This window comes from Canis lupus, chromosome 24, assembly GCF_011100685.1.
Source record: "Canis lupus familiaris isolate Mischka breed German Shepherd chromosome 24, alternate assembly UU_Cfam_GSD_1.0, whole genome shotgun sequence".
In the NCBI taxonomy this organism is placed as follows: domain Eukaryota; kingdom Metazoa; phylum Chordata; class Mammalia; order Carnivora; family Canidae; genus Canis; species Canis lupus.
In genome coordinates, this window is record NC_049245.1 from 24,902,080 (window position 1) to 24,913,908 (window position 11,829).

The 11,829-nt window shown below is 48.5% G+C and overlaps 1 protein-coding gene across 1 annotated transcript; it reads right to left on the reverse strand.

The window, feature by feature from the left end:
• Positions 1 to 6,820: 6,820 nt before the first annotated feature.
• GDF5 (growth differentiation factor 5) lies at positions 6,821 to 11,306 on the reverse strand. Its single transcript, XM_038572109.1, has 2 exons — positions 10,311 to 11,306; positions 6,821 to 8,144 (listed from the first exon to the last, which is right to left on the reverse strand). Exons 1-2 carry the CDS (start codon positions 10,933 to 10,935, stop codon positions 7,270 to 7,272), a joined length of 1,500 nt encoding a protein of 499 aa, XP_038428037.1. The 5' UTR covers positions 10,936 to 11,306; the 3' UTR covers positions 6,821 to 7,269.
• Between the last annotated feature and the right edge of the window lie 523 nt (positions 11,307 to 11,829).

Here is an 11,829-nt window from a genome sequence, read left to right on the forward strand (position 1 = left end):
AAATAAATAAATAAAATATTTAAAAATTTTTTAAACTTTTATGTTGCAAAAAATACCATCAGAAAAGTAAAAAGATACAGAATGGGAGAAAATATTTGCAAATCAGATATCAGACAAGAGACTTGTGCCCAGAATATATAAAGAACTCTATAACTCAATTTTTAAAAACCACCCAATTAAAAATGGACAAAGGACTTGAATAGAAATTTCTCCAAAGAAGATCTACAAATGGCCAATAAGCTAATGAAAAGATGATCAACATCAATAGTCATTAGGGAACTAGAAACACACACACACACACACACGCAATGAGATATCACTTCACACATTCACTAGACAACTATAATCAAGCAGACATACAATACAAAGTGCTAGCAACAATGTGGAAAAACTTGATCCCTCATACATTAGTGATGGAAATGTAAAGTGGTACAGCTGTTCTGGAAAAGAGTCTGGCTGTCGCTCAGAATGAAAACAGAATTACCATATGATGCTTAATTCCATTCCTAGGTCAAAATTAAAACATATGGCCAGGGATCCCTGGGTGGCACAGCGGTTTAGTGCCTGCCTTTGGCCCAGGGCGCGATCCTGGAATCCCGGGATCAAATCCCACGTCGAGCTCCCGGTGCATGGAGCCTGCTTCTCCCTCTGCCTGTGTCTCTGCCTCTCTCTTTCTCTCTCTCTCTCTCTGTGACTATCATAAATAAATAAAAATTTAAAAAAATAAAATAAAATAAAACATATGGCCACACAAAAACTTGTATATGAATGTTCATCATTGCATTATTCATAATAGCATATAAAAGGTAAAAACAGGGCAGCCCCAGTGGCGCAGCGGTTTAGCGCCGCCTGCAGCCCAGGGCATGATCCTGGAGACCCTGGATCGAGTCCCGCATCGGGCTCTCTGCACGGAGCCTGCTTCTCCCTCTGCCTGTGTCTCTGCCTCTCTCTCTCTCTTTCTCTCTCTCTGTGTCTCTCTGAATAAATAAACAAAATCTTAAAAAAAAAAAAAAGGTGAAAACAACCTAAAAGTTCATTAACTGATGAATGGATAAATAAAATGTGATATATTTAGAAAATGAATTGATATTCAGCAATAAACAGGAATGAACTACGAATAAGTGCTACAATATGGATGACCCTAGAAAACATGTTTAAGTGAAAGAAATCAATCCCAAGAGGCTACATATTGCATGATTATAGTGAAGTGTTCAGCCATTCACTCCCATGGCCATTTCCTGGACTGTATTACTGGAATTATTTTAATTCTGAAATTTTTAATTTATGCCATTCTGTGTTGTTACAATCTTATTCTCTCAGCTTTCAATTTAATTTATTACTTCTAATACACCTGTCATTCTATCCCACTTAGACTTTCATGCTTTTTATCTCTTCTCTTTATAGTCTGCCAATGCTCTCCTCTCTGTATTTCTCCTATCTAGCTCAGACCCCATGGTCTATCACTTCAATTGTTCTCTTACCAATATTAAACTCCCTTGTTCAAATGTCTTTCTATCCTGTCCATCTAGAAAGACTCCAACCCTGTAATTGTATGTGTATTCCGTGCCTGCATCCAGATTATTGAGTACTTTGGGGGGAAATCATGCAAGGGGCCTATTAGTACCACAAAATATGGTTACCCACCTCTACTATGCTCAACTTAGCTTGCTTTCTTTAGGACTGCTATGTATAACTGTATTAATTTCCTAGGGCTACCACCACCACTACAACAATAACAACAACAACACACAAACCGGGTGGTTTAAAACAGTGGAAATGTATTGTTTCACAGTTCTGGAGGCTATAAGTCCAAAATCAAGGTGTTGGCAGGACCATACACTATCTGAAGCCTCCAGGGGAGGATCTTTTCTTACTTTTTCCTAGCTCTGGCAGTTGTCAGCAATCCTTAGTGTTTCTTGGTTTACAATGGCATAACTCCAATCTCTTCTTCTGTCACTACATGATCTTCTCCCTGTCTGCCTGTCTCTCTATCTCATCTTTTGTAAGGACTCCAATCATATTGCATTAGGGCCCAGCCTAATGACCTCATCTTAACTTGATTATATCTATGAAGACACTTTTGCTAAATACGGTCATATTCACAAGTATGAGGGTTAGGGCTTAAACGTCTTTCTGAGGGACACAATTAAACCCATAACAGGAACTTTTTCTACATTCCTCAAATTTTGACTCTGACCCCTTCCTACTGTCTCTGGACAGATGGCCTCATCTCCTACCTCACAGAGAAAATAGAAATTAGAAGCCATCAGAATGAGACTTGACTTCCCACCATTCAAACCTACTTTTATTGTATGTGTGTGTCCTTTCTTTTTTTTAATTTTTTATTAAATATTTTGTCTTATTTATGCATTAGAGATACAGAGAGAGAGGCAGAGGCAGAGGGAGAAGCAGGTACCCTGTGGAGAGCCTGATGCGGGACTCGATCCCAGGACCCTGGGATCATGACCTGAGCTAAAGACAAACGCTCAACCACTGAGCCATCCAGGTGCTCCGTGTATGTCCTTTCTTCTCTTCATTTCATGAAAGAATTGCTGCTTTTCCTATTTAAAGCTAATCTCTTAAGGGTTCTTCAAACCTGACGTGTCCAAATCTGACCTTATCATCTTCCTCTCAAAATCTGTTCCTCCTGTGTTCTCCTTCATTGTTCTTGAATGGCACATGGTCCACCCAGTTGCCTGAGCAAAAAAGTCCAGAATCATCACCCTTGACTTTGCTTCTCCCTTACTCTGTCCATCCCAACATTTCCCAAGTTCTGCCTAACAGACCAGAACCACAACTTCCTTGGGTTTGTACACTACATGTCTATTAATGAAGTCCATACTTCATATTTGCATTTAAGCACCCACATTATATTCAATTGATTCAATTCAGTTCACAGCTACCTGTAATACTCTCTCTCATCTGAAGTTGTGAAATCATATTTTAAAAAATATTTTATTTATTTATTCATGAGAGACACAGAGAGGGAGAGAGGCAGAGACACAGGCAGAGGGAGAAACAGGCTCCGTGCAGGGAGCCCGACATGGGACTCGATCCCGGGACTCCAGGATCGTGCCCTGGGCTGAAGGCAGGTGCTGAACCGCTGAGCCACCCAGGGATTCCTGAAATCATATTTATATGGTGGGTTTCATGCATTCTAATGGATAATTGGACTCCCCTCCATTTTATTTCATCTCTCTTTTTTTTAATTTTTAATTTTTATTTATGATAGTCACACAGATTGAGAAAGGGAGGGGCAGAGACACAGGCAGAGGGAGAAGCAGGCTCCATGCACCGGGAGCCGGACGTGGGATTCAATCTCGGGTCTCCAGGATCGCGCCCTGGGCCAAAGTCAGGCGCCAAACCGCTGCGCCACCCAGGGATCCTATTTCATCTCTTTTGATTCAGCCTATTATATTATCATCCTAGCATCCTTTGGGATCTTTTTTTTTTTTTTTTTTTCCTTTGGGATCTTTATCTTCTCCTTCATTCATGCATGGAACTTGAGGATGTGGTCGGTCATTGCAAGATAAGAGAAGTCAGGTAAAGTGCTAAGCACAGTACCTGACACATAATAAACCCTTGATAAACATTTACAGTTGTGATTGTTATTATTATCTCAACACTCAGCATAGCATCTGGACCATACCAAAGCCTCAATAAATATTTATTGATTAATGAATGAATGGATGGATCAAAGGTTGATGGAATGAATAAATATCCCCTCTCCAAAATCCCAGGTCCATTAAGTTTGATACTCTTATCCCTCTTTCATAGACAAGGAAACCAAAGCTTAGAGAGTTTCAGTTGGAAAGTGGTAAAACCAGAACTGGAATCCAGATCTGCCTGACTCCCAAGCATGTATGACTAATCCTTCCTTACTCTGCTTCCTTACATGTGACACAGATCAAAAGAACTAGTTGTGAAGTCAGAGTGAAGTCTGAGAGGTTTCCCCAAGTTGTGTGTCCAGACTTTAGAAAAGCAGATTCTCCTACATATGGTCCTGGGACATAGGGATGTGGAAGGGGCTAAAAGATGATGTCACAGCACTAGGAATCTCACCTCTTTCCACCCCTATGGGCCTCTCATCTTCCCTGGCCTAACCTGTATGCTTAGCTATTTCTCCCCAGAAACTAACATATTGTGTGTCCCTAGGGAGAAACTTAGGAACAGGAAGGGAAGCCCTAGGAAGGTAATTTAACTACTTGCCAGGACCAGAGTCAGTGGAATTGGAGGTCCAGAGGAGTAGCAAGAATGGTACAAAGAATACTAAGACTTGGGCAGCCTGGGTGGCTCAGTGGTTTAGCATCTGCTTTCAGCCCAGGGTGTGATCCCAGAGACTCGGCATCAAGTCCCATGTCCGGCTCCCTACATGGAGCCTGCTTCTCCCCCTGCCTTGTCTCTGCCTCTCTCTATGTCTCTCATGAATAAATTTTTAAAAATCTTAAAAAAAAAAAAGTATACTATGACTTGCAGGCGGCCTGCATTACCTCTTTGGGTGTCAGCTTCCTCATCTATAAAATTAGGAGTAGAAGTCCTTACCCTACCTGCCTCACAGGGCTGTTGGAGACACAATAATGATAACCACTAATATTTATTGAGTGCCACCACTATGCTGGCCATTGTGTTGAGTGTCTTTCATATCCTCACAGTTAGCCCTATGAAATAGGCATATAGTCTACACCTCCCCCCTCCTTCCCCCTCCTCCAGCCCCGCCCCTACAAATGAGGAAACCAAGGTTCATGGAATTAAGTTACTTGCCCAAGTAACTCTAAATGACAGTTCTGAAATTCGAAACTGGGCTGCCTTTTGAGTACTTTAGAGTGGTGAGCGTGTTTGTGAACCTCAGCTGGGAGCCTGTTTGTGAATCTCAAAGAATGATACAAGTTTCCTGCCCTGTTGCATTCAAGTATCCTGTACAAGTCTACAGCTTATTCTGATTGAGACTGGAGATGGATGCCTGGTAGAGATCGTTGTCCAAGGAGGCAGCTGATCTGAATGGTTAGGATAGAAGAGCTGTTTCCCACAGGGACCTGATTGGATCCCTATAGTCTGGGGAGGAAAGGGGGAGGGCACACAGTCTGAGTGGCTCTTTTGTGAAAGCAAGTTCTAGGGCAGGTTGAGGTAGGAGACAAAGCTCCTAGGTACCAAGCCAGACCACAACAGTCAATTTGGTGCCCAGGCCTTCAGCAGGAAGAGCACAGGGGCTGAGATGACAGGAAGCCCTCTGACAGGGCTCAGGCAGGGTGCCACTCCAGTCTGTCAGACTTTCCAAGAAAGTAAGGACACATAGCCCAGAAAATCAGTGGGTGTAGAAGCCAGCCCCACCTGTAACCCCTTCATCCTCTGCCTCTCTACCTTTGAGTTTCCAGCCACCCTGCTTCTACACTGCTCTCCCTGTGTCCGCAGGCCACTGGTTGGCTTCCCCAGCACTGCCTCCAGGCTCACTCTCCTCACTCACACCAGAACTCTGTCTGCTGTGGCAGCTCCTTTGTTTACTGCCAGAGCTCGCAGGGCTGCCACCAGCCAAACACAACGAAGCCTGGCCAGGGAGGGCTAGGCTCCAGGTGCAGACTGGCCCCTAGGGACAGGTAATGGCCTCCAAGCCAGGGAGGCAGCTCAAAGGTAGGCTGCCCCCTGCACTGGGTTCTTGTTTCAGATTCTGACAACCCAGGTTTCAGGCCGAGAGGGAAGGGACACAAGATCTGCCCATAGCTGGGCAGGAATCCCTACTGTTGAAACAGCTTTGGCTAGGAGCCCTGGGAATCAGAGACCCAGCTGGAGAGAGGTGGGGAAAATGTTGAGGCCCCCTGGGTGGGAAGCAGAGGCCTAGACTGCCTTCTCCTGGTCCTCCCTCTCTTCATCCTGAGTCCTTAGAACAAAAACTTAGGTGCCCACATTTCTCTACCAGAGGGCTTCGTTCCCCTCCCGAGCATTCATGCCTCATGCCCCCGCTAAGGAGTCTAGTGGATAAAGGGAAGTGGGCATTTACTCTGGGCCAAACCCCAAGCAGGAAACATTGTCAGGATATGTCTGGCATTTGTCTGTCTAAGGTTAGTGGGGAAGTTACTTATCTAATATATAGTTACGTATTTGTATAATATATAATGTAAAGAGGAGGGACTTATACTCTGTTTCTGGAGCCGGGGTGATGGTTAGGAGGTGATGGATGAGCTGGGAGAGGAGTGGTAAAGGTGCCAAACTGAAGGGTAACAGGGCCACAGACAAGATCACACAAGGAACACTGATCAGTGGCAAAAGGAAGATGCCCCAACAGGAGAGGAGCAGATCCCTGCCAGCCCAGGTTCCCCACTAAAAGGTAGAGAGCCCTCTAAATGGTGGCCATTTGACTCTGTGAGTAGGCAGGGAGGTGGGGCACAGATAGGTAGATGAAGTGGGAATGATTTTAGAGGAAATGAAATCCCCAATTTCCCTCCCATGTAGGGATCCATTTTGGAGGCAACAGTTTGACTCAGGAATGTCAAGAAGAAAACCTAAGTCTGTTGCCAGGCCCCAGAAGAGCAGATGTAGCTCCAGACCAACAGGCCTTTGGAAGGAAGGGAATGGGGTTAGAGGTAACGTTGGCCCTGCTCAGCCTGTACTCTCTGTCCCGTTTTCCTGCAGGCAACCCACCTCCCTTCCCTGGGTCCCTCATTCTTTGAGGGGTCACTGGGTCTCCTGGAGTAAACAAGAAATTTGCCACAGTTTTAGTAACAGTTTTGCTTTTTATCTCATCAATGTACATTTTAATCTAACAGTCTAACAGCCTCATACTCCTTACCCCAGCCCAAGCCCTCACCCCCTCTTGCCCACCCCCGCCCAATCAGCATCACATCTGCCCAGGGGCAGGAAATTGCCAGGCACAACGGTGATTCAAGGAGAGGGTGGCACCTGTGGCTCTTCCAAGAGGAGCCCTCCCCGGAGAGTCCAGAAGCCAAGAAAGCCCCAGGTAAGGAGAGGTTGAGGGCTGAGTCTCTTTGGAAAGCAAGGTCTCCTGGGTCTTAGTCCCATTCAAGTCTGTCTTCCTGGATCAGGGCAGCAGAAGGGCAGAAATCCTCAGACAAGGGGACTTGTGGATAGAAAGGAACCTCAAACCCAGTCCCACTCAGAAATTAAGAGCAAGGCTGTTGGAACCCCTCCTTCCACACAGGCTGTGTAGGTGCTTTTGGCTGCTGCTTCCCAACCTCTTTGCTCCTGGGAGTGTAGGGTAGGGCTCTTGTGACCGGCATCCTGGGATGTGCCCCCCAGGAAGATGGAGGGCCAGTGCTGCTACCTGCAGCCACAAGACTCCACAACCATGTCCTCATATTGCTTATAGACCACGTTGTTGGCGGAGTCAATGAAGAGGATGCTGATGGGACTCAGTCGTGTGGGCACACAGCAGGTTGGTGGTGTGGACTCAGGGTCCATGGAGTTCATCAGGGTCTGGATGACTGCGTGGTTTGTGGGCTCCAGGTGGGAGCGCAAGGGGAACTCACATAGCCCCTCACAGTGGAAGGCCTCGTATTCAAGGGGTGCAATGATCCAGTCATCCCAACCCATGTCTTTGAAGTTGACATGCAGTGCCTTCCGACTGCAGCGGGCCTTGGGGTTCTTGCTGGGCCGTTTGCCCTGGCGCGTGGCCAGTGGGGCCCGCCTTTTTCGCCGCTGGCTGAACAGGTACTCATACACAGTCTTATCATCTTGACCTGATCGGGCCTTAATCTCATTAAAGAACAGGTCCCGTTTCTTGGTGCGGCCAAATACCAGGAACAGGGCCTTCTCGTGGACCTGCCTGGCAGCCCGGTCAAAACCCAGGCCACGGAGGTCCACGGCCCGGCCCCGTTCCCAGGCCTCCAGCTCCAGGCACAGCTGGGCCGAGTTCTTAAAGTTTCGGAAGAGCTTCCAGATGTCGAACACCTCCCAGCCAGATCCGTCCAGGCCTGGCACGGAGCGCACATCCAGCAGGGCTGCCGGCTGCCGGCCGCTGGGGCAGCTGGACAGCTTCAGCTGGGCAGCCCGCCCGATGCTGGGGGCCACTGGCTTGGCCGTGTCCGAGGGCTTCTTCCGCAAGATCCGCAGCTCGGCCCCTAGCAGCCCATCCTTCTCCAGGGCACTAATGTCAAACACGTACCTCTGCTTTCTGACCACAGGACCTCGGTCATCTAGAGAAAACACCCAGAAGTCATTCCCTGCAACCTCACCAAGACAGCCAGTCCCCTCAGGGGAGGGCCATAGCTCTCTCCCCTCTGGAGACAGCTTTCTTTAACCTCTCCCCTACTCTGACAGAGGCCAAGACCCAAACCACTGAGAGCCTTTTTCAACATAGGGGAGCCTTCCTAAACAGCAGACCAAGTAGAGTTGTTTATCCGTAGATGTGGTGTGGTGATTTGAACAATTCCAGGTGTTTTGTCAATGACAATGCATGTCAGAGATGCATCAGCCTTAAAACTGCCTCTAGCTATCCCTCCCCATCTGTTATCTTATATGATATCTCCTTGGAGAGATAGGTGGGGTGGGTATTATAATTAGCTCTATTTTTCCGGAGGAGCAACCTGAGGCTCAGAGAAGTTTGGTGACTTGCCCAAGATCACCCAGCTAGGAAAAAAAGCAGAGTTGAAACTCTAGTCTAGAGCTTTTTATACCCAGTCCTGAGCTGCTCCCACTATACCTCAAGGAAGATCTTGGTGTTCTCGTTTTACAAGTGAGGCATGGAGAGGGGAAGTGACTTGTGTAAGTTAACACAGATAGTTCAAGGTAAAGCTATAATTCAATTTCCCTGGCTTCCTCGTCTAATGAGTTTGTTGTGTACAGGGCTTACCCTGCTGGGTGTATAAGTGTGTGTGTGAATGACAGTTTGTGCGTGTGTGTGCATGTGTGTATGTATGATTGGGCTTACATGTGAATATGAAAGGTTAAGTATAGTGAGTGACGTGTGTATGATTGCACTTGTGTGAATATTTGAAGGATATGTACGTATATGTGTGTATATGTAAGATGATTCTGTGTATACATGTAAGAAGGTGTGTGTTCACGTGTGTACATGTGTGTGTGATTCAGCATGTATGCATAAATATAAGGCTGTATGTGTGTGAGAAACTCTGTAGTGTGTCCGAATCAGCATGCCCTCCTTCCTAAATACCAATTTGCCATTGGGAAGCATTCATACATTGCTCTAGAAGGTGACTAATTAGGCCTTTAAACTCCCCATCTCCCCCTCTGCAAGCTCCCTTAGAGCTGGGGGGCACAAGGACTTATTTTATGAGCCCCCAAGGGGTCACAGCTTTCCCTGGCTGGGCAGGCAGCCAGGCCACCTCCCCCAACCCAGCCAGACCTGCTGCCTTCTGCTTCCTCCCACCCTGTCATTCCCCCACAGGCTAGCTCTAATGAGGAGCCTCTCCCCATCTCTGACCCCTCCCCCACCCTGCCAGCCAAAATCCCAAGACTCCCAGAACCAGAGCATAAGACCTACAAGCAATCCTAGCAATAAGTATCCATCTCCCTCTTCACACTTACAGAGAAACTGAGGCCCTGAGAGGGCAAGGGACTTACTGAGATCACACAGCAAAGCAGAGAGGGGAAAGCCAGAACAGTAACACTAGGTGAGCATAGGGAGAAGAGAGGGGAACAGATATCCTCCCAGGTTGATGAAAAAAATGATCTGCATTTAGGATAGAACATAAAGCATTCATATTTGAAGGACTCTCAGAAATTACCCAATCCAACCCCCCTATAGTTGTGCAAATAGGGAAACCAAGACCCCAAAGGGAAAGGGACTCTCTCAAGGTCACACTGTGAATTAGACCCTAAGTCTGCCACACCCCCACCCCGCAACCCACCCCGCACTCCACCATGATTCCAAGATGCCCCATTTAGTGTCTTCACCTATCCTGCCTCCTCTGCCCCCTGTAGCCTGAAGGCAAATTTGCAGAACCACAGCTCTCTAGAGATTAATTTCTCTGACATCTTAGAAAACCTCCAAACCTCCAGAGCCTGGAAAGTCTTGCCAACCCACCTAGGAACACAGCATGGCCTGGTAAGAGACTTAAAAGTGTGGTCCCCAAATCTGCCGCCAACTGGCAGGCCCCGTCTCCTGTCTGGGCTTCGGCTACCCCTTCTGCACCTTGCAGGAGTTGGCTCTGCAATGGCCGGCAGCCTGGGAGCCTGGGAGCCGGGATGTGGGAGGTACGTCCCTGATACCACCCTGGGCCGATGCACACACTGTCTCCCGCTGGTGCAGCCGTGCAGCAGCATCAGGGCTCTGGAAGGCCCCTCCACACATGCAGGTGCCCCTCCCTCGGAGCCGCGCCCCTGCCGCCCCACCCCCTCACCTTGCCCTTTGTCAATAAAGCTGGTGATGGTGTTGGCCAGGCCAGCCTCCAACTTCACGCTGCTGTTGCCTCCCTTTCTGTCAGCATCGGACAGCGTCCTGTACAGCGAGAGCATGTACTCGTGGGGCGTGATGGGGGGCGGGCGGAACGGCTCCTTGGGCTCTGGAGGGGGCCCAGTCTCCCTGGCCTTCTTCAGCAGGAAGGGGCCGGGGACAGATCCTGCCTTTGGAGGTGCCTTACCCCCAGGAAGCTGTCCTTTGGGGGTCACCGTCCGCGGTGCCGCCTGCCTGGTCTGGGTAGGGTGTCCTGGCTTGGGTTCAGGGCTGCCCGGTCTGGGGGGCAGCTTTTTAGGTTCATCCTTCTTGGGCTGTGTCAGGCCTCCCGTCTGCCCGGTGCCCCCCTTGGCCCTGGCATTGGCGGCCCCCCCACCATAGCTGTGACCCCCTGGTCTAAAGACGCTCCGGGCCAGAGGGGGCCTCTCCTTGGCTTCCGCTTTGGCCAATCCCGGCCTGGCCCCCTGGGGTCTCTGGCCCAAGTCAGGGGCACCCAACACAGTGCAGATGAATTCCAGGTCCAGCCAAGCCAGGTGCCAAAGCAAAAAAGTGAGGAGTTTGGGGAGTCTCATCCTCTGGCCAGCCGCTGAATGACACCAAAGAGAAGGGCGGCAGCAGCGAAGGTGCCTCTGGTTTGGCAGGAAAAACCATGAACGGAGTGGACCCCCAAAAGCAGCGGCAGCAGCGGGAGCGGCAGAAGGAAAGGCTTTCTCCTCAGTCTGAGACTCTTTAAGTCTGCCGGGTGTGTGTTTGTATCCAGTCCCATAGTGGAAATGCTCTCGTATCCAGACGTGCACCGTCTCCAGTCAGCAGCTGAAAATAACTCGTTCTTGAAAGGAGAAAGCCGACCGCCCCCTTTCTCCTGCACAACTGACTGAGGGCTTCAAGGAGGCTTGTATAAGGCTGAGGGATTTTTCCAAGAAGGAAGAATGGCGTAATGCTGCCTGTGTGCTCCAGTTTTTTTTTTTTTTTTTTTTTTTTTTAAGTTTTGAATCCTTTCCAGTGAAAATACTTCACACACGCGCACACACACATACACACACACACGCCTGCAGGTGCTCAGAAAAATCTTTTACAAACCTGAACTCAGGAATTGGAAACGGAATTCCAACCCAAACCAATTTAATTACTCTCTGATGTCATGCTGTCTAAACTCATTTAAGTGCGATATATTTATGTGAAAAAAATCACCGCTGCCCTTTCGAGGCCACGGCTCACGGGGGCTCTTGGCACAGAGCCTCGCAGCAGGGCTCTAGGCTTAGGGGGCCCTCTCAGTCCGTGGAGCAGACTCAGGAGTCTTCACCTCCACCTCAAGGGCCAGCCCACCCCACCTTCCTGAGGAGAGATACTGAGGAATGAGCTCAAGATCTTAAGCCCCAGAAGCCTGGGGAGTGTGGGTTTTCAGTTAAGTCCTTGGGGTGTTTTAAAGCAGTTTCAACCCCTGCGTCTAGTCTGGGGCCTGATTT

Bases quoted from the DNA above. Each gene is read 5' to 3' on its own strand.
- GDF5 (XM_038572109.1), bottom strand. From the start codon at position 10,935: ATGAGACTCCCCAAACTCCTCACTTTTTTGCTTTGGCACCTGGCTTGG. The intron at 8,145-10,310 runs GTGAGGGGGTGG...TGTTTTCTCTAG, and splicing joins CTTTATTGACAAAGGGCAAG to ATGACCGAGGTCCTGTGGTC.